This window comes from Mustelus asterias, chromosome 1 (genome assembly GCF_964213995.1).
Source record: "Mustelus asterias chromosome 1, sMusAst1.hap1.1, whole genome shotgun sequence".
Classification (NCBI taxonomy): domain Eukaryota; kingdom Metazoa; phylum Chordata; class Chondrichthyes; order Carcharhiniformes; family Triakidae; genus Mustelus; species Mustelus asterias.
In genome coordinates this window covers 118,234,393-118,262,063 of record NC_135801.1, presented here as the reverse complement: position 1 = coordinate 118,262,063, position 27,671 = coordinate 118,234,393, and the positions used below count along the sequence as shown (strand labels likewise).

The 27,671-nt window shown below is 43.1% G+C and overlaps 1 protein-coding gene across 1 annotated transcript in view; it reads left to right on the top strand.

Annotated features, from left to right (window-relative positions):
- The window catches only part of sgcz (sarcoglycan zeta), a 459,259-nt gene that overhangs the window by 340,876 nt on the left and 90,712 nt on the right, over positions 1-27,671 (top strand). The window contains exon 4 of the mRNA XM_078239226.1: positions 4,889-5,011. Within this exon, the coding sequence (XP_078095352.1) occupies positions 4,889-5,011 (123 nt within the window). The remainder of the gene's footprint in view (positions 1-4,888; positions 5,012-27,671) is intronic.

The window sequence follows — 27,671 nt, the reverse complement described above, 5'->3', positions numbered from 1 at the left end:
CAAGTGCAAGTAATTGTACAAGCAACTTTTACCATAATGTCCAAGACAGAAAAATTTACATCTATTAATTTCAGCTGGAGTGAGGAAAATGAAACATTTAAATTTGTGACGCACCTTAACACAATTTATCCATGTTGTATTATTTTTGGTATGTTATGTTACTGCACCAATAACTATGATACTGGACTGTTTCTGATTATAACATTTTTGTATTACACCTAAGTCCTGGAAATTGGCAACCAAGACTGGATAAAGCAGCTTTATTTTTTTTGGAAATGTTTATGCAAACCGCTTCGCTGACTTGAATTTGAATATCAGAGATTGGAAAGCGAGCAATTATGAAGTGTTTGCAAGTGGAACTGAGAGGACTATGACATTGAAAAGCAGTCTCTTTAAATAGGGAGTTGTTTGAGTAGTACAAGGATTACTTACTTTTCGAGGAGCTTTCCTTTAAATGTAAAGATCTATTCATGGTACTGTGGTGCTGGAGCTTGGGCAATTCTAATTTGTTTTAGACACACAGCAGGAGTTGCAAGAAGGTTTTGAGTCTGAGGCTTCTGGAGGGAATATGTCCTATTCTGGTGCTTATTTGACTGATAGTTCTTTGTGCTGTGTTCTAGTAACATAGTATTAAGGCTGTTTGAAATTTGTTGCTGCTTTTAAGTAGGAATCACGGACGTGGTATTATGTTAAATATATTTCCATAACAAGTCAACTTAGAAGTTCAGAAGAAATCATAACCTGAAATATTTTTTTTTTGTTATTTTTAACTCCCTGAGTAACAATATAAAAAAACTTGTTTCACAAAAAGTTATAAAGATTATTTTACTCTTTCTTATTGTCACTGAAATAACTCCTCTTCCTCAATGTGGGCATATTTGTATTCAGCGATAGCTAAGATCCTGAAAGCGTATCAATTGGGTGTTCCTCTCCACTTGACCACCTATGTGCCCATCCCGTCCCGATTCCACACGGGGACACGTCTCAGGTCAGTAATAGTTCTTTCCTAGGATCATAATGTGCCAGAACGTTCGATAAGGAAAGCTGTTGCTTTACTTTATCAAAAGCCAAGGATTGACTGGAAGACCATACCCAAGGCTGATCCTTTTTTAATATTTGGTGTAATGCGGCCAGGAAGGAGGCAAAGTTGTGTATAAATTTCCCATAGTGGGTTACCAACCTCAGAAAAACTCTTAACTCCTGGATGGATGTGGGAGCCGGGACACATTTGATCACCCGCACCTTGTCCTCCAAGGGGTGTAGACCAGACTTGTCTACTCTGTAACCCAGATAGGTCGCTTGGGGGGCCTGGAATACACATTTTTCCCTTCTTGGATTTATGCCTGCATTTGGAAAATTGACTTAGAACTTCCTCAAGGTTCTCTAAGTGTTCCTTAATTGTTTTTCCTGTTATGAGGACGAGATCCAGATAGACTGCTATCAGAGGTAGATCTTGTAAGATGTTCTCCATTGTTCACCAGAAAATTGAGCAGGCTGATGACACCCCAAATGGCAGTCTATTGTATCGGAAAGGCCCTTATGAGTATGAATTGTTGAATATCTCTGGAAATCCTCGTCTAGCTGTAATTGTAAGTAAGCACGACTCATTTCAAGTTCTGAAATCGAGAGTCCTCCTGCCAACTTTGTTTATAAATTCTCAGTCCAAGGGATTGGGTATTTATCCAGTTGTGAGAAACGGCTTTCCATTTATTTAAAATCCCCGCAAAGGTAGATTGATCCATCTGGCTTCAAAATTGGTACAATTGGTACTGCCCATTCCGCAAATTGGACTGGTTTGATGATTCCTTCGCATTCCAGTCTTCAGATTTCAGCTTCAACTTTTTCCCATAAGGCAAATGGTACTGGATGGACCTTGTAAAATTGTGGCACCACTTCCTGGTCAACATGGAAAGTCACCTTGGCTCTTTTGCTAGTCTCTAGACCTTCCTGGAAAACCTCAGCATATTCAAGCAGGACTTCTCTAAGGTGACCATTCTCCAGCTGAAAGATGTTGAGCCAATCTAGGTGTATATCTCGCAACCAATTTCACCCAGTTAGGCTTGGCTTCGAGCCCTCCACTACAATCATTGGTAACCAAACCAGTTGCCTGTCATAGGAGACAGGGACAGAGGCTGTACCCACAATTCGCAAAGGTTCCACTGTATAGGTTCTCAGCCTTGCTGAGGTCTTGAGTAAGGTTAAGGACTGGAGTCCATATCGAATTTTATAGAACTCTGATTCTCTGACCACCGATAGTGACCTCCATTATTACCAGATGTCCATTGAACCATATGGTCATCTTGATTGAGTCTGAATTAGACCGCGATATGTAATTTAGTTGCTCTAAATCAGATGTGTGTGGATTGTCAGAGGGTGGAAATCTCCTGGATACCAGCCTATGAGTTGTTTTTCTAAATCTAGATCTTGTAGGTGCCTTTGCTGATTCGACTCCACATACTGGCAACAATTACAATGTACTACTGAACAGGATTTTGAAGGGACTTGTAACTGTTAGGTAAAAGTTTGGCTTTGCTTTGGGTCTGTGCTGTGGGCAGACCTGGAGTTACGTGTATCTGGATATTTGTTGAGTGAGGCTATGTAATAGCTTGCGTTCAGGTGGTGGTGCCTGCACATAGTCGAACTGGCATGGGTGTCCACTTCCATTGCAATACCTTTCAACTCATATGCTCCTTTTGCAGCATTTCCCAATAGTAAGGCCAACCATAGTATGTATTTGAAGTCCAGTTGAGCTTCAGCTGATAGGCGTTTTTGAATAATTTCATTATTAATCCTGCATGCCAGACGGTCGCTAAGCATCTTGTTAAGGGTTAAACCAAATTTACATGCTTCTGCCAGTCGTTGTACCCTAGTTTGGAAACCCATGGCTCTCGGATTACCGAGTAAAAAAAATTACGACCCAGAATTAGAGGTGCCTTGGCGTCGTAGTATACTTTAACTAGTGCAGTCAATTCCTCAAAAAATTTAATATCCAGTGCCTCAGGGAAAGCTGAAGTCCAAATGACAGCAAATTCTGAAGCCCCCATAGGCAGTCAGGAGAATTATCCATTGCTTTATGTCTGCCAAAAGTCATTTGCCTGAAAAAAGTAACGCATCTGGGCCCAGTCCGCGACAGCAGGGTCGAATGAGTCTTTGCTTTACAAACAAAAGCATGATGTCTGAGAATGGCTTACTCCAAATTAGACCAACTGTTGTGAACGAGTTCCTTCAGGTTCGTGGTTTACCTCATTGCCACTGAAATAACTCCTCAGAGGCCGGTGTCCCTTCACCAAACTTACATTTATTTACACAGTCAGTAACACTCCGAAAGGCACTTCCTCGTAAAGTCTAAACCTGGACTGCAGTAACCTTGACACTCCACATTATGTATACAGGCAGGACTCCCTGATTGGCCCATCTATTACTGCCTAAAACAGGGAGCTCATCTTCTATGAGGTCCACTTCGCAGGCCTTATTAAGGAATTACAGTCATTGACTATTGTTGTTAGAAGGTATTTTGAGAGACAGGATCTACAGGCATTTAGAGATGCAAGGACTGATTATGGACAGTCAACATGGCTTTGTGAGTGGAAAATCATGTCTCACAAATTTGATTGAGTTTTTTGAAGGAGTAATCAAGAAGGTAGATAAGGGCAGTGCAGTTGATGTTGTCTACATGGACTTTAGCAAGGCCATTGACAAGGTACCACATGGTAGGTTGTTGCATAAGGTTAAATCTCATGGGATCCAGGGTCAGGTAGCGAAATGGATACAAAATTGGCTTGATAACAGGAGAGGGCGGTTGTAGAGGGTTGTTTTTCAAACTGGAAGCCTGTGACCAGTGGTGTGCCTCAGGGATCAGTGCTAGGTCCACTGTTATTTGTCATTTATGTTAATAATTTGGATGAGAATTTAGTAGGCATGGTTAGTGAGTTTGCAGATGACAGAAAGCTTGGTGGCATAGTGGACAGTGAAGAAGGTTATCTAGGATTACATAGAGATTTTGATCAATTGGGCCAGTGAGCTGATGAATGGCAAATGGAGTTTAATTTAGATAAATGCGAGGTGATTTGGTTGATCGAACCAGCACAGGACTTACTCAGTTAATGGTAGGGCATTGGGGAGAGTTACAGAACAAAGAGATCTAGTGGTACAGGTTCATAGCTTCTTGAAAGTGGAGCCTCAGGTGGATAGAGTGGTGAAGAAGGCACTTGGCTTTGTTTGGTTTCATTGGTCAGAACAATGAGTTGGGACGATTTGTTGAAGTTGTACAAGACACTGGTAAGGCCACACTTGGAATACTGTGTACAGTTCTGGTCACCCTATTATAGAAAGGATATTATTATACTAGAAAGAGTGCAGAAAAGATTTACTAGGATGCTACCGGGACTTGATGGTTTGAGTTATAAGGAGAGGCTGGATAGACTGGGACTTTTTTCCCTGGAGCGTAGGAGGCTTAGGGGTGATTATACAGATGTCTATAAAATAATGAGGGGCATAGATAAGGTAGATAGTCAACATCTTTTCCCAAGGGTACGGGAGTCTAAAACTAGAGGGCATAGGTTTAAGTTGAGAGGGGAGAGATACAAAAAGGTTCCAGAGGGGCAATTTTTTCACACAGTGGGTGGTGAGTGTCTGGAAAAGCTGCCAGAGGTAGTAGTAGAGGCAGGTACAATTCTGTCATTTAAAATGTGTTTAGACAGTTACATGGGTAAGATGGCTATAAAGGATGTGAGCCAAACGCGGGCAATTGGGACTAGGGGTTTAAAAAAGGGGTGGCATGGACAAGTTGGGCTGAAGGGCCTGATTCCATGCTGTAAACCTCTATGACTCTATCGGCTAATGAAGTATTTGCCATAAAATGTGGTTTCCGTTTCTTGTCTACTCTCAGGTTCTAATGCTGTGGAGGCCCAGTGCCGAAGGTTTGAAGTAAAAGCACAGGATGGCAAGAAGGTACTGTTTTCAGCAGATGAAAATGAAATTGCCATTGGCGTTGAAAAACTGCGTGTAACAGGTAACACTCATTAAAACATAACACTCTTTCTTTGTAATTCATCTATTTCACTTGCCTTGAATCACAAATTAAAGATTAAACAACTGTACTGTTCAGCTGTGCTATGTGATATTCAGGCATCACTATGAAACCAAAAATACTACAATGATCAGGAACACTGAGATTGATAAGAATGATTCAAGACCTAAGCAGAAGTAAACAACATGCAGTGAAAGATAGGTCCTGGCAGGGATCATGCATCATTTAAATGAAAGTATTCAGAAGTGATTTTCACTCTGCTTTCGTGTTGAAGCAGTGAACCACACGACTTAATTGTCATCAGATGTTCCTGGAACAAACATAAAAGAGACAATTCTATATTGATTTTGTAGCATTATCATTGTAATATATACAAAAAGGATTTCTTCAAGTGATGTATTGCCAATAATCTGCTACCAAAATATGGCACAATTTCATGTCACTTTCTGCAGAGAAGTTTACCAGATCACTTTTGTGGTACTCTGCTTTTCATTCTTGATGCTGTATGATGGTCTGAAAGAAAAAACATTTTTTGAGCTAAGCTGTTCAGCTCCACAATCACAAAAAACCTACAACAGAGGCCACAGCATCTGCAGAACCCTTTGGTTGAATTTTTCTTTTGACTCCCTTACAGTCCGATGTCCTTTCTAAATTTTAATCCATCTATTGAGGTGAGATTTTCTCTGTCTCCTGCAAATAAATGCATTTGTAAACCTGAGCGTAACGAGCTCTTTATGATTTTGCTAATGACAAACAAGAAAAATCTTTCCAATTAATTTTTGCCTGAATTATGAAACCCAGCATCATTTGTGTTACAGTTTCACACATTTACACTGCTCTGTGTCTAAGCAAAAGCAATTTTAGAGCATAGATTACTCAAAGCTGCCTTTGCACACTATTCTAATGCCATAATTGTACAACACTGCAGGCCAATATGCAGAGTTCTTCCCAACTCATTCAGTACAGCATCCTTATAGCCTCGCCTGTTACATCTCAAATCCATTTTGTACAGCTGCTCTAAGAGTGCCACCTGGTGTCTTCTCAGTGTTTTCTCAAACACCAAAGGCTACCTTATATTTTAAAATAAGTAAACTTATTTCATGTTCTGTGTTATAAGTTGACACAGTCAATTGTGTACACCTTTGTATAATATTCTGAAGCTGTACTATGTGTTTTTTGACCTGCCTGAAAATGCTACTGACACTTGAATGCAACAGTTTGTTTGTAAATGGAATAGTATTGCTTATCCTTGAGTATCACATGCCTCTTTTGCTGCTATAACTTTTGCTTGTAGCGTTTGTAAGCAGTGTTACAGAGTATGGAGGGCCTTGGTTGATATCACAGTAGTGAATGGGAAATGGTTGAGGTAACATTCATACTGTGTATAGAAATCTCTCCGAACCTTTGCAGAGGCTTTGTATTATGACTCCAAAGAAAGTTGCTATTATTAACAAAAATAGTACTGCAAGAAATATTTTGAAATATTAATTAAATATTTTTTAGAAAAAATGATGGCATTTATTCTTAACCGTTGATGCATATAGTTATGAGTCTACCCTTAACACATGTTGTCTTCCAAAACTCCCCTGTCTACGTATTGGATGACACTGTACCCAGTTTGCAAAATGGGTCACATAAAGTGGACAGTGTGCACATTGGCTGGAATTTTACTGTTTCACCCACCATGGGAATCGGAGCGGGTGAGGGGAAGACTGTGGACAGGTCCATTGACCTCGGGCGGGATTTTCCGGTTTCGGGGTGAGCGAGGCTGGAAAATCCCACACATTGTCATTTTTCTTTCTGCAGTGAATTCGATGTAATAGGCCATACTTGCTGTCCATGGACATTCCTTAATCCTTAGAAATCATAGAAAGAAATCATAGAAACCCTACAGTGCAGAAGGAGGCCATTCGGCCCATCGAGTCTGCACCAACCACAATCCCACCCAGGCCCTACCCCCACATATTTACCCGCTAATCCCTCTAACCTACACATCCCAGGACTCTAAGGGGCAATTTTTAACCTGGCCAATCAACCTAACCCGCACATCTTTGGACTGTGGGAGGAAACCGGAGCACCCGGAGGAAACCCATGCAGACACGAGGAGAATGTGCAAACTCCACACAGACAGTGACCCGAGCCGGGAATCGAACCCGGGACCCTGGAGCTGTGAAGCAGCAGTGCTAACCACTGTGCTACCGTGCCGCCACTGTGCTACCGTGCCATCCTTGCCCCAGACTCCACCATGAATTGTCTGTGGGACCACAACTGGCTGCCATAGTTCCCCATTATAAGCAAATGAGATTGGCAAGCCAATTTACAGTGGACGCTGCTGATGGTCTCAATAGACACCTGCAACATCAGCTGCACAAACTCAGCGGTAATCCAATCTCCAGGCCTATATTTGAGATTCTCCAGGTGAATTGTTCAGTGTTTTATGCCCACACCCACTGCAGCCCATGCAGTAGCCAATGCTAGTTGGATCATGGAATCAAACAATTGTTCAAGCTGATTTGAAGCCCAATTTAGAAATTGGGGCCACGTGGGACCATCAACTCAATGTGTTTGCTTGTCACTCCTGAAAGAAGGTTTGTGCCACTGCAAAAGGGATCCCGTCATGAGTATTATTGAAATGGTCAGATAACCAACTTGTAGGTCAGGCTATTTGGACTAACTTCTACAAAGTCTGTGGTATTGCTATGGAATGTGTTTTTTTGGAGGTGTGTGGTGAGTTGCTGGAGTTGGCAGGGAATGTTGCAACATCCATATAGAATTGGCAGAACATCTGATGACCTGTGTGCATATAAAAGCTGCCTCAGGTCTGGGCTCACCGCAAGACAGGGAGATGGAGCAAAGGCTGTGTAAAGGGCAGCTTTGCACATGTTGCCTTCTGTTGAGACAGAGCAGGTTCCTCCATGCGCCTTGACAGTGAAAGGTGGCAGCTTGCCAGACTAACCGATGCACCCAGTGTGCATGCCCATTCAGTGTTCTCCCAAATGCCACCCCATTGAAGCCCTCGTCTGAGTTTTCTGTCACAGAACTCAACTGCAATCTTGTCCTCTGGTGAGCTGACACACCAACTATCCTATCCTCGGTCTGGGTACAACCCAAGCTTGCCTCGGTGATTCATCCACATGCTGATTCCAACTTGATACTAGCCTCTGAGCTACATGGAATGCTAGTATTTTAGCTAAAGGCTGCAGGTGTCAGATCGAGTGACATCTTTATCAGTGCTGCGTTGTTGCTCTCTCTCCCTCCTGGGGCTGCTGTGGCTGGATGAGCAGGAATTGATGGGTGTCTGAATGCAGGAAGTCAGAAGAATAAGTTTGGTCTGACGGAGGTTGGAAAGGGATATAGTGAGAAGCATGAGGTTCATGGCCACACCAACATCTTCCTGCAAGAATCTCAGTGATTGTTGTGGTTTGCTGAAATCTTCGTAACATGGCTCTCAGAGAGGTTTGCACCTTTTACAGGGTGAAGTCTGGAGGGACACAGCTTATCAGAGAACTAGGAAAATCAGGATGTGGGATGGGATGATGTGAAATGGAAATGTTCCCCAACTGCAAATAGAATTTTCAAGGAAAGGTGTGGGACTCAAGTAAATCTCTGCACTCAGCCACTTAGAATCCCTACAGTGCAGAAGGAGGCCACTCGGCCCATGAAGTCTGCACCAACTAACTCTCTGACCGAGCATCCCACCCAGCCCCCCCTCCAGTGCCCCATCCCCATTATCCCACACATTTATCCTGCTATTCCCCCTAACCTACACATCCTTAGACACTAAGGGGCAATTTAGCATGGCCAGTCCACCTAACCTGTACATCTTTGGACTGTGGGAAGAAACTGGAGCAGCCGGAGGAAACCCACGCAGACACAGGGAGAATGTGCAAACTCCACACAGACAGTCACTCAAGGTGACCCAGTCACTTCTGCATTGTAGGATTCTATGATTCTAAGGCCGGAATTGAACCCGAGTCCCTGGCGCTGTGAGGCAGCTGTGTATCTGCTGAATGTAGAAGAGTAAGAGGTGACTTGATTGAAGCATATAAATTCTGAAAGGTGTTCACAGGGTGGATGCGGAGAGGATGTTTTGTCTTCTGGGACAATTTAGAACTAGGGGTCACTATTAAAATAAGCAGTTGCCAATTTAAGACAGAGATGAGAACATTTTTTCTCAGTGTGTAATGAGTCTTTGGAACCCGCTTCCTCAAAAGACTGTGGAAGCAGAATCTTTTAATGTTATCAAGGCACATGTCAATAGACTCTTGATAAACAAGGGGGCGAAAAGTTACTAGAGGTGGATGGAATGTTACAGTCAGAGCCTCCTTGATCTTCTTAGATGGCAGAGCAAGCTTGAAAGTGCAAGTGACCTCTTTCAAGTCCTAATTTGTGTGTTTGTATGTCCTTCTGCTCTCTCCATCCAGGCCTTCGTAGTTTGAGTGGGTGGCCTCCTCCTGCCACCCTCCAGGAAGAGGACCTCCCTCTGCTCCTGTATGGCTTTGAGGAGGGCCTGCTAGTCCACATCAGCAAATTGAGGAATTTCCCTGCCCTGGGTTTCAGGCCTCTGGAACTCAGCATTTCAAGTTGCTCTCAATCTAATATCTTCCAACACTAGTTTAAAGCACGCAAAACAGTAATGACTGCTGTAGTCTGTTTAAATCAGGTTCTCACTTCAGCAATCCAGCCTCTGTTCCCACCCCGGTGCCACTAGTTGGTCACCAAACCTGTTGCAAGTCAATTAAGGCTGCTTTTCCATGAGCCAATGACCCATTTCCCATCCCAGGTGGGTTCAGGATCTGGAAATGGTCCCTCAGAAGGCAAATCCTGTCCCCTGTTTCCATGCTGAAAGCTGATTTCAAAACACTGAACTGGTGTCCTTCTGTGCTGGATAACCCAACATTAATCCTGTTATTAAAAAGATGCAATCTATATTTCATGTGTACTTTGATCCCTTCCATTGTCCAGATCTGGATGCTGTTCTTTCTCCTGTTAATTATCTGTTCAGTGCACAAAAACACAGTTGTGAAAACCTGTACTGACATTAAAAATACAACTGGCAGCATAGAGAAGAATGTAGGTTAATGCTGTCTGGAGTGCAGTTTGTCCTACATGTAGGTTTGTCTCAAGGAAAGATTTAAACACGTTCTGAAAATATATAAGTGACAGTATTGAATAAAATGACATAAGCGCATAAGTCAGTTCACCTGCTGCAAGGAATTAAAATGACAAAATACCTGCTTTGTAACATGAGTAATGGAACCAAATAGATGTTGATGTATAAGTGAGAGAAATCCAATGTTAAATGAAGAAGGAATTTGTCTCGGGCTTCAAGGTTCAAACTGATGCTGGATTTAGCACACGCAAGTCATCTTCCAAAAGGCTGATCGGCTCCAAGTGCAGGGAAGCATCAATGTACCAAAAACAAAGTCTAGCTGGATTTTCGTTGCTTCTCCTGTCCCTGCTCACATACAATAACACCATTGTGGCGTCCACTTACATTCGTCTGTAGCTCCTTTTTCAAAAGAGGAGCCAAAATATGGAAAGTCATGGCACAATAAATCAGAAATGAAGCATTCGGTGTATGATAGTGCATGCAAGTCATTAGTAATGGAGAGCAAAATGCAATCAATACTTCCAGCCAGCAGAGGTATTCTGGATTTTCTATTTTTAATTACATTACATTTATATTAAAAATGCTTCTATAACTGAGTTTTGAAATACTTAAACATTGCTGTCATGTTCCATCCCTTTGGCACCAGGAGAAAATAAATATGTCACATATTTTTAAATGATTTAATGCATTGCAACAGATATTCTTTTAAAAAAAATAACCTCAAGCTTTTTGATTTTATTTTGTTCCTTCGTGATGAATTTAGAATGTCTCTCCAATATTAAGTTACTGGACATTTAGTGCCTTTTAAAATTTTCTTGAGTTTAAACCCATACTGGCCAGTATTAACTAATAATTCCAGGTGCCCATTAGATTTAATTTCTTCTGTTTAACTGTTTCCCAGCTTCTGTATTTTTTGTTTTGGCTTCGTGAATTCAAAGGCTGACAACTCTGCATTTTAAAAAACACTGGGTCAAGCAAAAAGCACTGAAAATCGAGATAGATTGTTATCCTTAACCTATCTTAACCTATTCAATGAGGCAACACGGTGGCACAGTAGTTAACGCTGCTGCCTCACAGCACCAGGGAGCCGGGATCAATTCTGGTCTCGGGTGACTGTCTGTGTGGAGTTTGCACATTCTCGTTGTGTCTGCGTGGGTTTCTTCCGGGTGCTCCGATTTCCTCCCACACTCCAAAGATGTGCAGATTAGATGGATTGACCATGGTAAATTGTCCCTTGGTGCCCCATAGAACATAGAACATTACAGCGCAGAACAGGCCCTTCGGCCCACGATGTTGCACCGACCAGTTAAAAAAAAAAACTGTGACCCTCCAACCTAAACCAATTTCTTTTCGTCCATGAACCTATCAACGGATCTCTTAAACGCCCCCAAACTAGGCGCATTTACTACTGATGCTGGCAGGGCATTCCAATCCCTCACCACCCTCTGGGTAAAGAACCTACCCCTGACATCGGTTCTATAACTACCCCCCCTCAATTTAAAGCCATGCCCCCTCGTGCTGGATTTCTCCATCAGAGGAAAAAGGCTATCACTATCCACCCTATCTAAACCTCTAATCATCTTATATGTTTCAATAAGATCCCCTCTTAGCCGCCGCCTTTCCAGCGAAAACAATCCCAAATCCCTCAGCCTCTCCTCATAGGATCTCCCCTCCATACCAGGCAACATCCTGGTAAACCTCCTCTGCACCCTCTCCAAAGCCTCCACATCCTTCCTGTAATGTGGGGACCAGAACTGCACACAGTACTCCAAGTGCGGCCGCACCAGAGTTGTGTACAGTTGCAACATAACGCTACGACTCCTAAATTCAATCCCCCTACCAATAAACGCCAAGACACCATATGCCTTCTTAACAACCTTATCTACTTGATTCCCAACTTTCAGGGATCTATGCACACATACACCTAGATCCCTCTGCTCCTCCACACTATTCAAAGTCCTCCCGTTAGCCCTATACTCAACACATCTGTTATTCCTACCAAAGTGAATTACCTCACACTTCTCCGCATTAAACTCCATCCGCCACCTCTCGGCCCAACTTTGCAACCTGTCTAAGTCTTCCTGCAAACTACGACACCCTTCCTCACTGTCTACCACACCACCGACTTTGGTGTCATCAGCAAATTTGCTAATCCACCCAACTATACCCTCATCCAGATCATTAATAAATATTACAAACAGCAGTGGCCCCAAAACAGATCCCTGAGGTACACCACTTGTAACCGCACTCCATGATGAATATTTACTATCAACCACCACCCTCTGTTTCCTATCCGCTAGCCAATTCCTGATCCAATTTCCTAGATCACCCCCAATCCCATACATCTGCATTTTCTGCAGAAGCCTACCATGGTGAACCTTATCAAACGCCTTACTAAAATCCATATATACCACGTCCACTGCCTTGCCCCCATCCACCTCCTTGGTCACTTTCTCAAAAAACTCAATAAGGTTAGTAAGGCACGACCTACCTGCCACAAAACCATGCTGACTATCACCTATCAATTCATTACTCTCCAAATAACTATAAATCCTATCCCTTATAATTTTTTCCAACATCTTGCCGACAACAGAAGTGAGACTCACCGGTCTATAATTCCCGGGGAAGTCTCTGTTCCCCTTCTTAAACAATGGGACAACATTCGCTAACCTCCAATCTTCTGGTACTATACCAGAGGCCAACGACGACCTGAAGATCAGAGCCAGAGGCTCTGCAATCACTTCTCTTGCCTCCCAGAGAATCCTTGGATAAATCCCATCCGGACCAGGGGATTTATCTATTTTCAGACCCTCCAGAATATCCTGCACATCCTCCTTATCAACTGTAATACTGTCTATTCTACTCCCCTGCAACCCAGTGTCCTCCTCAGCTATATTCATGTCCCCTTGCGTGAACACCGAAGAGAAATATTGGTTCAATGCTTCACCAATCTCCTCCGGTTCCACACATAACTTCCCTCTGCCATCTATAACTGGCCCTAAACTTGCCCTAACCAACCTTCTGTTCTTGACATACCTATAGAACGCCTTAGGATTCTCTTTAACCCTATCCGCCAAAGTCTTCTCATGTCCCCTTTTAGCCCTTCTAAGCTCGCTCTTCAACTCCCTCTTAGCCAATCTAAAGCTTTCTAGTGCACATGTAAGTTAGGGAGAACAGTGGGGTAAATATGTGGGGTTATGGAGATAGGGCTTTGGTAGGATGCTCTTTTGGAGAGTCGGTGCAGACTTGATTGGCTGAATGGCCTCATTCTGCACTGTAGGGATTCTATGATTTCTGTTTTTCAAGGGGAAACTGCTTTGGCAAATTACTTCCGCATCTGCCTAAGGCAACAAGAGATTGTGGTGATTTTAACTATTGGGCTTGTTTTAAATGCTGTTGGTCCTCTTCTTGCATGGAAGTAGCTGCCTGCAATGGAATATTAAGTGGGATTTGGCAGCCTGCTGGCTTCTAGGTAAATTCCAGGGTGGAGGTTTGGGAGGGTTTCAGCTGAGGGGCAAGTTGGGTTGGAATCCAGGATAGAAAAGACTGTGCCATTCCTTTGGGGAGCTAGGAGTAACATGCTGGGTGGGCTTTTCCGGCCAGGCTTGCCCCAAACCAGAAAATCCCGCCCAAGGTCAACGGACTTTTGCTTGATCCACCACCCCCCCCCCCCACCCCCCCATCCCACTATGATTCCCATGGCGGACAGGACAGGAAAATTTCCCCCTCTGAGTTTCACAAAGGCATTTTTGAATTATCTGGTGCACCTCCTTATCCTTTCCACCAGCTTTGTTTCAGGCTATAAGTAGAGTGACGGTGGTTTCCCTACTGAAGGCCCCTTTAAAAGTGCCATCAGGATCCTATTGATGTGATGCGACTGCAGTTTTTGTGTAAATTCATGAGACTCTCGCCTGCTTTAGGCAGTACCAGGTAAACATCAGAGACAGTCGGAAAGAGGTGACTTTCAAATGGATAACTAACCTGCTTGCTTTGAACTGCCCAACTGCGAGGTGGGTAGGGTTAAAATTAACTTCTTTATTTTAACAGGGGATGGGCTACGTGACGTAAATGAGAGAAATGCAGTGTACTTGGGAAAAGAATTGGTGAAAAATACTGGAAATGTCATTCCTGGCTGACCCCCGACCCCCAACAACGAAGCAACATTTTCTTGCGAGATTCATCCCACAGGGGCTGGTATAATTACTGCAGCTGTCACTTTACATGTATAAAACTCCTGTGATTTTCTTTGATCTCAGTCTTCACTGAATCCATTTGAAATATCTGAGACAGCATTGTAGGTTAAGTTTCAGCAATTTCATACACAAACTTTCATGATCAGTACAAAGGTCCCTCCCCCAACTGAAATCCAGTTACCTTGTGATCATTAGCAGAGTTGGAATGGCCAATTTGCAGAGAGCACTAATGATCAAAAGGGAATGTGAGATTATTAATGCCAGTCGGGAAGAGGCAGCATTCACTGTTAATGACCACACCGCAATATTTCTTTTGCATTCAATTGCTGATTACATATGGATATACTCTTGACACCAATGAGGGGCAGGCTGGTAGCAATCATTCTGCTCTTAATGGTTTTTTTAATCATATCTTATTATGAGCGCCATAACAGATGGAGTTATCTTCAATACCCCTCTTTTTTTCGCTGGTTCTTACGAAGCTTCCATGTAAAATTGGTCTGCACTGTACCACCATTACTCATCACAATGATTTTTTTGGCAATTATTTTTGATGACCATGCTGTTCTTCACTGATTTCAACAGTATCCTTGGCAACACCAGTGTTTGCTAACAGAAAAGGTATTAGCTTTGCTTCCTGAAGGCCTGTAGCTTTATGTGAATGCACAGTAGGAATTTGAGAGTATCAGACTTGGGTTTACTAAAGAAAGCAGCTCAGTTGACTCAGCTGAAAGAAAATGAAGATGCATGACCGGAGAATCGATTATAACTGGCATGGACAGCATACACCAGAGAAAATCTGGCTCTAAGAATATGTATATCGGAAGCCTGTTAGGTGAAAAGGGTTACCAATTTAATGTGACAGTCATGTTATATGCCCGTAAAGCTTATTGGGAGATGGGCAGTTCAGTTTTTAAGAAAGCAACATGGAATATGAACAAAGTGGACTCTAGAAACTCAGATAATTTCTATGCAAACAGGATTTTCTGGTCCTATCGAAGGCCACCCCATTCCCTGGCTGTGGGGCGGGTGAACCATGTTGTGTGCACGAGGTGTAGCCCCTTTAAGAGGAAGGGTCAGGAGACCCAGGGTGTGGGGTGACCTGCCCGGGAAACTGCCCCCACACCAGTGACATCTTTGGAGCTACACACTTCCCACCCCGCCCCGGTAGTCTGAGACTTAACAAGCCAAACAAAACGCTGCATTCACTGGGTGAGACTGAAAGATCTCAGCCAATGGCAAACCAAATGACTCAGTGTGTACTTTCAGAAACCATTCTGTATTCCTTCTTTAGAAAAAATCAAAAAATGGTTTAAGAAACCTCCAACAGCAGTCACAATGTGGGAAATTCCAACCAGGGCCCATACTTGTTCTTTACTGAAAATTGATCATCTACCTGTAAACTATTCCTGTGGCTTGCATCCATCATTAGATTAATTTTTTTATGCTGGCTTATTTGCATGTGCCTCGCAGAATCGACAGCATAGTGCTCTTGTTGTGTGCTGGTTTGATGAACCGAATAAACTACTTGGACTTGGAGCAAAGTGCATTTTCACTAGTCAAATGAAACTTCTGTGAAATTGAAGGCTAAGACAATACTAGCAGGATTTTTAAAAAATTACTGTTTCCTGCTAGGTATATACACAGAACGAAGAAAATTACAGCACAGGAACAGGCTCTTTGGCCCTCCAAGCCTGCACCGACCATGCTGCCCAATTGAACTAAAACCCCCTACCCTTCCGGGGACCATATCCCTCTGTTCCCATCCTATTCATGTATTTGTCCAGATGCCCCTTAAAAGTCACTATCGTATCTGCTTCCACTACCTCCCCAGCAATGAGTTCCAGGCATCCACCACCCACTGTGTAAAAATCTTGCGTCGTACATCTCCTTTAAACCTTGCCCCTCGCACCTTAAACCTATGCCCCCGAGTGATTGACTCTTCCACCCTGGGAAAAAGCTTCTGACTATCCATTCTGTCCATGCCCCTCATAATCTTGTAGACTTCTGTCAAGGTTGCCTCTCAACCTCCGTCATTCCAGTGAGAACAAACCAAGTTTCTCCAACCTCTCCTCATAGCTAATGCCCTCCATATCAGGCAATATCCTGGTAAATCTTTTCTGTACCTTCTCCAAAGCCTCCACATCCTTCTGGTAGTGCGGTGATCAGAATTGAACAGTATATTCCAAGTGCAGCCTAAATAAGGTTCTATAAAGCTGCAACATAACTTGCCAATTTTTAAACTCAATGCCCCAGCCGATGAAGGCAAGCATGCCGTATGCCTTCTTGACTACCTTCTCCACCTGCATTTCCACTTTCAGTGACCTGTGTACCTATACACCCAGATCCCTCTGCCGATCAATAGTTTTAAGGGTTCTGCCATTTACTGTATATTTCGTATCTTTATTAGACCTTCCAAAATGCATTACCTCACATTTGTCCAGATTACACTCCATCTGTCATCTCTCTGCCCAAGTTTCCAACCGATCTATATCCTGCTGTCCTCATCGCTATCCGCAAATCCACCAATCTTTGTGTCGTACGCAAACTTACTAATCAAACCAGTTACATTTTCCTCCAAATCATTTATATATATTACAAACAGCAAAGGTCCCAGCACTGATCTCTGAAGAATGCCACTTGTCACAGCCCTCCATTCAGAAACGCACCCTTCCACTGCCACACTCTGTCTCCTATGACCAAACTAGTTCTGTATCCATCTTGCCAGCTCACCTCTGACCCCATATGACTTCATCTTCTGCACCAGTCTGCCATGAGGGATCTTGTTAAAGGCCTTGCTGAAGTCCATGTAGATAACATCCACTGCCCTACCCTCATCAATCATCTTTGTCACTTCCTCGAAAAACTCAATCAAGTTAGTGAGACATGACCTCCCCTTCACAAAACCATGTTGCCTCTCACTAATACATCCACTTATTTCCAAGTGGGAGTAAATCCTGACTCGAAGAAACCTCTCCAATAATTTCCTTACCACTGATGTAAGGCTCACCTGCCTGTGATTGCCTGGATTATTCTTGCTACCCTTCTTAAACAAAGGAACAACAATGGCTATTCTCTAATCCTCTGAGACCTCCCCTGTACAGTAAGAAGTCTCACAACACCAGGTTAAAGTTGTGAGACTTCTTACTGTGCTTACCCCAGTTCAACGCCAGCATCTCCACATCATGACCTCCCCTGTAGCCAGCGAGGATACAAAGATTTCTCTCAAGGCCCCAGTAATTTCCTCCCTTGCCTCTCTCAGTATTCTGGGGTATATCCTGTCAGGCCCTGGGGACTTGTCTACCTTAATGTTTCTCAAGAACCCCAATACCTCCTCCTTTTTGGTCTCATCATGACCCAAACTATCAACACACACTTCCCCAGACTCATCATCCACCAGGTCCTACTCTTTGGTGAATACTGATGCAAAGTACTCATTTAATACCTCGCCCATTTCCTCTGGCTCCACGCATAGATTCCCTCTCCTGTCCTTGAGTGGGCCAATCCTCTCCCTGGCTACCCTCTTGCTCTTTATATATGTATAAAAAGCCTTGGGATTTTCCTTAATCCTTCTGGCCAATGACTGTTTGTAACCCCTTTTAGCCCTCCTTACTCCAGACTTTCTCTGAAAGAGATGCTTATCTTTTTCAGCCAGCTTCTGCCAACAGCCATTGGGAACCAGACCTGGCCATTCAGCCCTGTCAATGTGCTCTGCCATTAGCTAGGTCATGGTTGACCTGTACCTCAAGTGCATTTGCCCACCTTTGCTCCATATCACTTAATACCCTTATCTACAAAAAAATCTCAATCTTGAACGTTCCAGTTGCTGCAGCATTCATATCCTTTGATAATGTAAGTTCCAGAGTTCTACTGCCCTTTCTGTGAAAACTGCCTTCGTCCTGGCTCTCGGTGTAAGATGTCTCCTGGTTCTTGATTCATCTTCGGAAATTCTGTAAATTCTGCAACAGTCCTGGCAGATTGGAGGGTGACAAATGTAACCCTGCTACTTTTTTAAAAATGGAGGAAGAAAACAGGGAATTACAGGCAGGTTAGCTTAACATCAATAGTAGGGAAAATATTGGAGCCTATTATAAAGGATGTGACAAACTTCCTGAAGTTTTTTGAGAATGTAACAAGTAGAATGGATAAAGATGAACCAGTGGATGTGGTATATTTGCATTTTCAGAAAGCTTTTGATAAAATTCCATGTAAGAGGTTAATGTGCAAAATTAAAGCGCATGGGATGGGGTTAATATATTGGCATGGATTTAGAATTGGTTGGCAGACAGGATACAGAAAGTAGAAATAAGTGTTTTTTTTTCTCGTGGCAGGCAGTGATTGGTGGGGTCCCACAGGGATCAGTGCTTTTTTTATTCATTTGTGGGACATGGGTGTCACTGGCTGGCCAGCATTTATTGCCCATCCCTAATTGAGAGTCAACCACATTGCTGTGGCTCTGGAGTCACATGTAGGCCAGACCACGTAAGGACGGCCGATTTCCTTCCCTAGTGAACCAGATGGGTTTTTCCGACAATCGACAATGGTTTCATGGTCATCAGTAGGTTCTTAATTCCAGATATTTTTATTGAATTCAAATTCCACCACCTGCCGTGTCAGGATTCGATCGCGGGTCCCCAGAACATTAGCTGAGTTTCTGGATGTAACGACTTTAATCAGACAATTGAGGTGGGCCTGTTAGAATATGAACTCCCTGATTAAGGGTCGAATTGATGGGTCAATCAGAGAGTCTCTTGCTTTGTACTGAACCAGGAGCGTCAGTTCCTCTGGGACTCCTAGTGTAGACTGCTAGCTGAAAGCACTCTATATGCTGTTGTCAGACTTGTAAATAAAGGGATTTTGGTGAAGGGACTTCTGCCTCTGAGGACTTATTACACTGCATTAATAGTCTAGTGATAATACCACTCGGCCATCACCTCCTCAGTTATTTACAATATCCATCAGTGATTTGGATGAGAGAAGCAAATGTAATATTTCCAATTTTACTGATGACACAAAACCTGGTCGGAATGTGAGTGGTGAGGAGGATGCTAAGAGGCTTCCAGGTGATTTAGACAAGCTGAGTGAATGGGCAAATACATGGCACATGGATTATAACGTGGACAGTTGTGAAGTTATCCACTTTGGACAGAGAAATAGAATGGTAGAGTATTATATAATGGTGATAAATTGGGAAATGTTGATGTACAAAGGTGTCCTAGTACATCAGCCACTGAAAGCAAGCATGCGGATAAAGCAAGCAGTTCAGAAGGCAAATGGTAGATTAGCCTTCATTGCAAGAGGAGTTAAATACAGGAGCAAGGATGTCACACTGCAATTGTACAGAGCCTTGGTGAGACCACACCTACTGTGTGCAGCTTTAGTCTCCTTATCCAAGAAAGGATATACTTGCCAAAGCGGGAGTGCAGCGAAGGTTTACCAGAATTAATTCCTGGGATGACAGGAATGGCATATGAGAAAAGATTGGGTCAACTGGGCCTGTATGCACTAGAATTTAGAAGAATGAGTATGTATCTAATTAATTCCCGAATCAATTGACAGGGCTGGACAGATTGGATGCAGGGATGTTATTTCCTCTGGCTGGGGGATCGAGAACAAGGGGTCACAGTCTCAGGATATGGGTAGGTAACTGAGATCAGAAGAAACTTCTTCAATCAGAGGGTGGTGAACCTGGAATTCTCTACCACAGAAGACTGTGGAGGCTAAGTCACTGAATATATTTAAGAAGGAAGTAGATAGATTTCGAGACGGTAAAGGTGTCGCAGGGTTTGAAGAGAGTGCAGGAGTAGGGTATTGGGGATAGAGGATCAGTCATGGTCATATTGAATGGCAGAGCAGGTTTGAAGGCTGAATGGTCTACTGCTCCTAATACCATGTTTATGGGGTCTTTGTGTCCCTATTTGCCATGGGTATAAATGAGGCTGAGGTGCAAAATCCTACGAGAAACTGATACCGCAAGTTGCACCGATGGGTTTTCCCGAATCAATTCACCCCATTCCCCCCTGCCAATGATGCAACAGGAATCCTGACATTGGAAGCCAGGATCTCCATTTGCATAGGTTTAAATATTATTATCTGGCCTTTACGCCCAATAGTCCCACCATCCATAGGATTGTCCATTCACGTTGGTGTGAAGGCACACCAGTGTGAATCATAACAGGTCCTTCGTGACGTGAAAACACAACACCAGCCTCTGACTGAAGAAGTTTCTTCTGCGATGCAGTTTCCAAAATGGAACAGTCCTCCAGATGGGCTCTGGATAAGGCTCAGTCCAGTTGATGAGTAACTCCCTACCTTTTGTCTTTCAGATCTCACACAATAAAAGCTGACATTCCATGAGACTATTTTTTTAAAAATGCCCTTTGTACCTGCTTACTAGCTTTTCATAATTTGTGTATTTGATCGCCTAAATGTTTTTACTTCCTTACAGCTCTCAGTTGCTCACCATTAGGAAATACTCAAACTTATCTTTTCTGTCCTTGGCCTAAAGTGGATGACCTCCTGCGTGCCTACATTGAATTGTACTGGACGCTCACTTAATCTGCCTACGACCCTTTATAACTTTCTGCTCCCATCTGCACATCTTGCACTCCTGTATTATCCTAATACCTGACATCCATTAACAGCTTCCAGCTAAGTTCGAATAATAGTACAAATGCATATGTATACGTAGAGCTGAGGAGATCTCAAATGCGAACATGGAATGACTATATGTAAACTGCAAGGAGAATTGTGCCTTATACAATTTTAAGACCAATATGTGGATGTATAATGGCAAATAACATGGATAGCTGAATCAAACAGGCAATTTTTTGGTATATTAAAGGATCAAAAAAATTTCACAGTATAAGTAAAATGTCACCTCTGTCTGTTAACCTTCCAAGTGAAAACAACACCCCAGAAGTAATGTTTCTCAAATCTTAATTCTGCAGCTTTGTTTAATAGTACAGCTGATGGGATTAAAGTCTCAGATTTCATGATTCTAAATAATTAAAAAGTAGCCACAGGAAACAGGATTCTTACTTATCTATGCTCTCCTGGTTTTACCCAGTGAGGAATTAAAATGTTATTTTTGAAATACAGAGCTCTTTCACAGAATCCAACAGTTATACTTTGATATATCTCTTACTTGTAGATAGAGTGTAGGGCCTGCACCTTACAATGATTTATGTTGTACAAGTTGGCTGAATTTAATGCCCCTTGCACGAGTGGATTGAGAGGTGGGGGTTGCAGATAATCAAGCGGGAAGTCATGCTGTATAGAGTCAATTGTTATCCTGACTCCCTTTCACACTCTGATTAAGTCAGAAGTGGGAATAGTTCAGGTCAACTTTCTCACCCTTAGGCCACTTAAGGCCCTTAAGTGGCCAAATAAGGACCACTTAAGGGCCTCATCATCCCACTTAGGTATCCACCAGCATAAGGGTTGGGGATTGGGGGGAGCTGCTATACTACATGGGGAGGCTATCAAGTATACCCTGGTGTTTCCTTGCAGGCTCAGGGAGAGGTCTCCTGAATGGGCACCCTATTCCTCACTGGCCAGGGCTGCTACTGCTGAAAGAACACCCCTTGATCTCCATAGCTCCCCCCACCATCCTTGCTGGGGCCTGCCTGACTGACCCTGGCGAGCGGACTTCATTTACCTCTCTGCTAATGCCACCATTGTTGCTGCTGCTCTGGTCCTTTTGCAGTAAGAAGTCTCACAACACCAGGTTAAAGTCCAACAGGTTTATTTGGTAGCAAATACCATAAGCTCTCGGAGCGCTGCCCCTTCATCAGATGGAGTGAAAATCTGTGATTTTCACTCCATCTGACGAAGGGGCAGTGCTCCGAAAGCTGATGGTATTTGCTACCAAATAAACCTGTTGGACTTTAACCTGGTGTTGTGAGACTTCTTACTGTGCTTACCCCAGTCCAACGCCGGCATCTCCACATCATGACTACCTTTTGCAGTACCAGCAGTGGCCACTGCTCCTAGTGGCACTGCTGGGATCAAAGAACACCTGGCTCTCTGATGGTCCGGCAGCTCTTGGAGATGGGCTTCTCATCTTCAGTGACCTGTGAACCCTATCTGATTGATATTTAATCTCATCAGGGCTACTGGAAATGGCTGCAGTGGTGTGTCACCAATGTTCTAACCAGTGGATGGAACTATCTCTACAGCCATTAAATTCAGCACAATAAGAAACTAATTTGCTCATTCACCCACTCTGATGAGTGTAAGTGTTTTATATAACCCTTAAATACTTAACGTGAGGGAATAAAAGAGCATTCCGGGAAAAAAATCAAAAGGCACTTGGAGAGGTTTGAGTTAATTAGGCAAAGCCAGCGTGGATTTGTAAATGACAGAGCATGCTTGAATAATCAACTTAGTATTTTGATGAAGTAACAGAGAAGGTTGATGAAAGGAATGTGGTCGAAGTTGTCTGTAAGGATTTAAGAAAGCGTTTGACAAGATGCCACATAAAAGAATGGTTAGCAGCAGTCAGGTTTCTGGAATACGAGAGTCAGTGTCCAATTGAATACCCAAGTCAAGGTAAATGATTCTTTTCTGAGCTGGAATGTGGTAGACTGTGGTGTTCCCCGTGGGTCAGTGCTAGGACCACGGCATCTTTTTGCTATAGAAAATAGCTTAGATCTTGTTATGCAGAATAAGATTTTAAAATTTGCCCATGATACTAAACTTTGATGAGTGGCTAACAATGAGGATAATAAGAATTGCCTGCAACAGGACATAAATAGGCTAGCAGAATGGATAGACACAGCGCAGCACAGAGAAATGTGAGGAAATGCATTTTAGCAGAACAGACAGGAAGGAATGATATAGACTTAATGACACAATTTGAAAGAGTGTGCAGGAACAGTAGGACTTGTGGTGGGTTAGGGATGCATGTGCATTGATGCTTAGAGTTAGCAGGTCATAGTGAGAAAATGGATAGCAAAACATCTGGGATCGTGTGCTTTACAAATGGAGGCATTGAGTACAAAAGCAGGGAATTTTGGCTGATCCTCAATTATCCATGGAAAAGTCATGGCACTGACCATTCGGTCCATCACGTCTGTGCTAGCCAAAAAGAGAAGAAACTAACTGCACATTTTAATCCCATTTTCCAAGTATGTCCTGTGCACAAAAAAACAGGACAAATCCTACCGGCCAATTACTGCATTACCATCACTGAATCCCGATTTATCAACATCTTGGGGGTTACCATTGAACAGAAACTGAACTGGATTAGCTATGTAAATACTGTGGCTACAAGAGCAATTCAAGAGGCTAGAAACCCTGCAGTGAGTAACTAATTTCCTAACTCCCCAAATCCTGTCCACCATCTACAAGGCACAAATCAGGAGTGTGATAGAATACTGTCCACTTGCCTGGATGAATGCAGCTCCAACTTCTCAAGGAGCTTGACACCATCCAGGACAAGGCAGCCTACTTGATTGGCACCCCACCAACAAACATTCATACCCTCCACCACCATTGCATGATAGCAGCAGTGTGTACCATCTACAAGATGCACTGCAGGAACTCACCAACATTCCTTAGACAGTGCCTTCCAAACTCACAACTGCAACCACCTAGAAGGACAAGAGCAGCAGAAACCTGGCAACACCACCATCTGGAAATTCCCCACCAAGCCACTTCTACCTTGAAAATATGTCACCGTTCCTTCACTATTGCTGGGTCAAAATCCTGAAAGTTGTTGCTTAACAGCAGTTTGGATGTACCTAAACACATGGATTGCAGTGGTTCTAAAAGGCAGCTCACCACCACCTTCTCAAGGGCAATTAGGATGGGCAATAAATGCATTTTTAAGAAAACCAAAGAAGAGTTAAATTCAACATCTGATGGAGTGAAGTAATTTTCCAAATTCTATACAAAAAATGAATGGTGGGCTGTACACTTGTCAAGAGAGACTTGGGAACTAACACGTTTAGAACTCATTTTGACAGGTCCATTTTCCCTGTTTACCATTCGGGATGTCAATCTGTATAGATATATTTCAACAGCAGATGGACCAGACAATGGAACAAGTCCTGGGCTGTGTGTATTGCAGACAACATTGCTGTAGTCGGACATGGAAGACGAGCATGACAGAAGCTTCCACTTGTCAATACAGACCACCAGATGCAAAGGTTTTGTTTTCAACAGCGAAATGTGATCCATTATGACAGATCACATAAATAGGTTTGGTGCTATTTACTCAAGTTCGGGTATCCACTTGAATCCTGGAAAGATCAAAGACGTCCAGTCAATGCTGACATTGCAGGACAAGGATGCCTCCCAAAGGTATCTAGGTATATTCAACTTCCTTGTTGCACACATACCAAGCTCCTCAATGAACACATCTCTGCTAAGAGAATTTCTGAAGAAATGCACGCCATCATTCCTCTCGCATATTAGAATCATAGAAACCCTATCGTGCAGAAGGAAGCCATTCGGCCCATCGAGTTTGCACTGACCACAATCCCATCCAGGCCCGATCCCCATAGCCCTACTTATTTACCTGGGCAGTACCATAAGATAAACGGCCTTGAACCCCAACCTGAAGTCAGCTGAGGGGCCAGAGTCCTGGGCTGTTGTGTGAACAGTCACCAAAAACCTGTACCACCTCAACACTTGATGCCTCTACACTATCTCCACCTCAGCAGCATATCTCTATCTGCAAAAGGGCTGCATACAGTGAGAACACAAGTCCCATTCAGAATAGTGATGAATTCCCCCTTCAATCCGGGCGGCACGGTGGGACAGTGGTTAGCACTGCTGCCTCACAGCACCAGGGACCCAGGTTTGATTCCCAGCTTGGGTCACTGTCTGTGTGGGGTTTGCACATTCTCCCCGTGTCTGCATGGGTTTCCTCCAGGTGCTTTGGTTTCCTCCCACAGTCCAAAGATGTATGGGTTAGGTGGATTGGCCAAACTAAATTGCCCGTTAGTGTCAGGGGACTAGCTAAGGTAAATGCAGGGGGTTATGGGGATAGGGATTGTGGGATTGTGGTTGGTGCAGACTTAATGAGCCGAATGGCCTCCTTTTGCACTGTAGAATTTGGTAGGATTCTATGATCCCACCCAAGGTTATCACCCACGTACGTTCAGTATATTGAAGCAAGCACTGTCAGTTGAATTATGTCACCCATACTATGACCCTTGGAAAACAACAACATTACAAGTGGATGCATCGCAGAAAGCTTGGAAGAAGTTCATTCAGAGCTGGCAGGGGAAAATCCAGCCTTTTGTATTGGTCTTCTTTATTTGTGGCACCCAATATTTGACATCAACATGTGCTCTGTATGAAAATCGGCCCCTGTGATCACACTTGATTCTGGTGGCAAGTAGGACCACACTGAAACATAAGCTTGCTTTAGCCCCAGAAATGTAGTGTTTTTTTAATTTCAAAAATATACTTTATTCACAAAACAAAACTCTCCAATAAGACATTGCAAAATGACAGATCCAAAAGTCATAAACAGTGCAAAAAAGAATCATTTTTACAGTACAACACAGTGCTTATTTACAAAACATTACATTTCATTTCTTAAAAACTATATACATACGTCAGAGTTTACTGTGTGCCGTTATTTTTCAGGTTGGCACACAGTTACGCAGGCCGAGGGTATGTAGTGTTGCTGCAGTCATAGAATAATTGCCCATAATAGACTATTTGTGCAGAAATTTCCTTCAAGTGGTTAGCTCGATGAGGTGGCCTTTAGGTGTTGCTAGTTAGTAATAATCTTTCTTTGATTGTTGACTAGAATGGTTCTCGGGATTACAGTTTCCTGAGTAGGCTGGGGAAATTGGGGATGTTCTCCTTCAAACAGAGTAGGCTCCGAGGAGATTTGATATAAATGTGTAAAATCAGGAAGGTTTTGGATAAAGTAAATAAAGAAAAACTGCTTTCAATGGCCAAAGGTTAATACAGTAAGAAGTCTCACAACACCAGGTTAAAGTCCAACAGGTTTATTTGGTAGTACAAGCCACTAGCTTTTGGAGTGCTCGCTGCTCCTTCATCAGGTGAGTGGGAGTTCTGTTCATAAACAGGGCATATAAAGACACAAACTCAATTTACAAAATAATGGTTGGAATGCAAGTCTTTACAGGTAATCAAGTCTTAAAGGTACAGACAATGTGAGTGGAGAGAGGGTTAAGCACAGGTTAAAGAGGTGTGTATTGTCTCCAGCCGGGACAGTTAGTGAGATTTTGCAAGCCCAGGCAAGTCGTGGGGGTTACAGATAGTGTGACATGAACCCAAGATCCCGGTTGAGGCCATCCTCATGTGTGCGGAACTTGGCTATCAGTTTCTGCTCAGCAACTCTGCGCTGTCGTGTGTCGTGAAGGCCGCCTTTGAGAGCGCTTACCCGAAGATCAGAGGCCGAATGCCCGTGACCGCTGAAGTGTTCCCCAACAGGAAGAGAACACTCTTGCCTGGTGATTTTGATGACAACTTTTGGTGACAACTGTCCTGTCTGCAGACAATACACATCTCTTTAACCTGTGCTTAACGCTCTCTCCACTCACATTGTCTGTACCTTTGAGACTTGATTACCTGTAAAGACTCGCATTCAAACTATTATTTTGTAAATTGAGTTTGTCTTTATATGTCCAGTTTGTGAACAGAACTCCCAATCACCTGACGAAGGAGCAGCGAGCGTTCCAAAAGCTAGTGGCTTTTGCTACCAAATAAACCTGTTGGACTTTAACCTGGTGTTGTGAGACTTCTTACTGTGTTTACCCCAGTCCAACACCGGCATCTCCACATCAAAGGTTAATAACCAGAGGGCACAGATTTAAAATGTTTGGCAAAAGACCCATAGTCGACCTGAGGAAAAGCACTCTCACAAGTGGTTAGGGTTCTGAATGAACTGCCCTTTGGGGTGGTGGATACGGATTCAATGGGAGCTTCCAACAGGGAATTTGATAAATAATTTAATAAGACTAATTTCAGGGACACTAGGAAAGAACAAGTAAGTTGGACTAACTAGATTGCTCGTCAAAAACCTCGATGGACTGAATGGTCTAATTCCATGTTGTGCCATTCAATGGCTTAATCTTGTTATATGTGGCAGAGCATGCTTGATGATCTGAATAGGCTTTTCCTTTACTCTTTCCATCATTTCTAATGTTCCGGTAGAACTGTCCTAAATGATAATTGGATTACCATCTGTGTTTGCTTATGGCAATGAATATTTTCAAATTTAATTTAACCTTGGGGAGATCTATAGTTAACAGGGAGCATTGAGGTTTGCCCTCAGAAATATTACTTTGGTGGCTGGACCACTTGCATTGCATCAGCCTGCATATGCACAATTGAATCACAATTG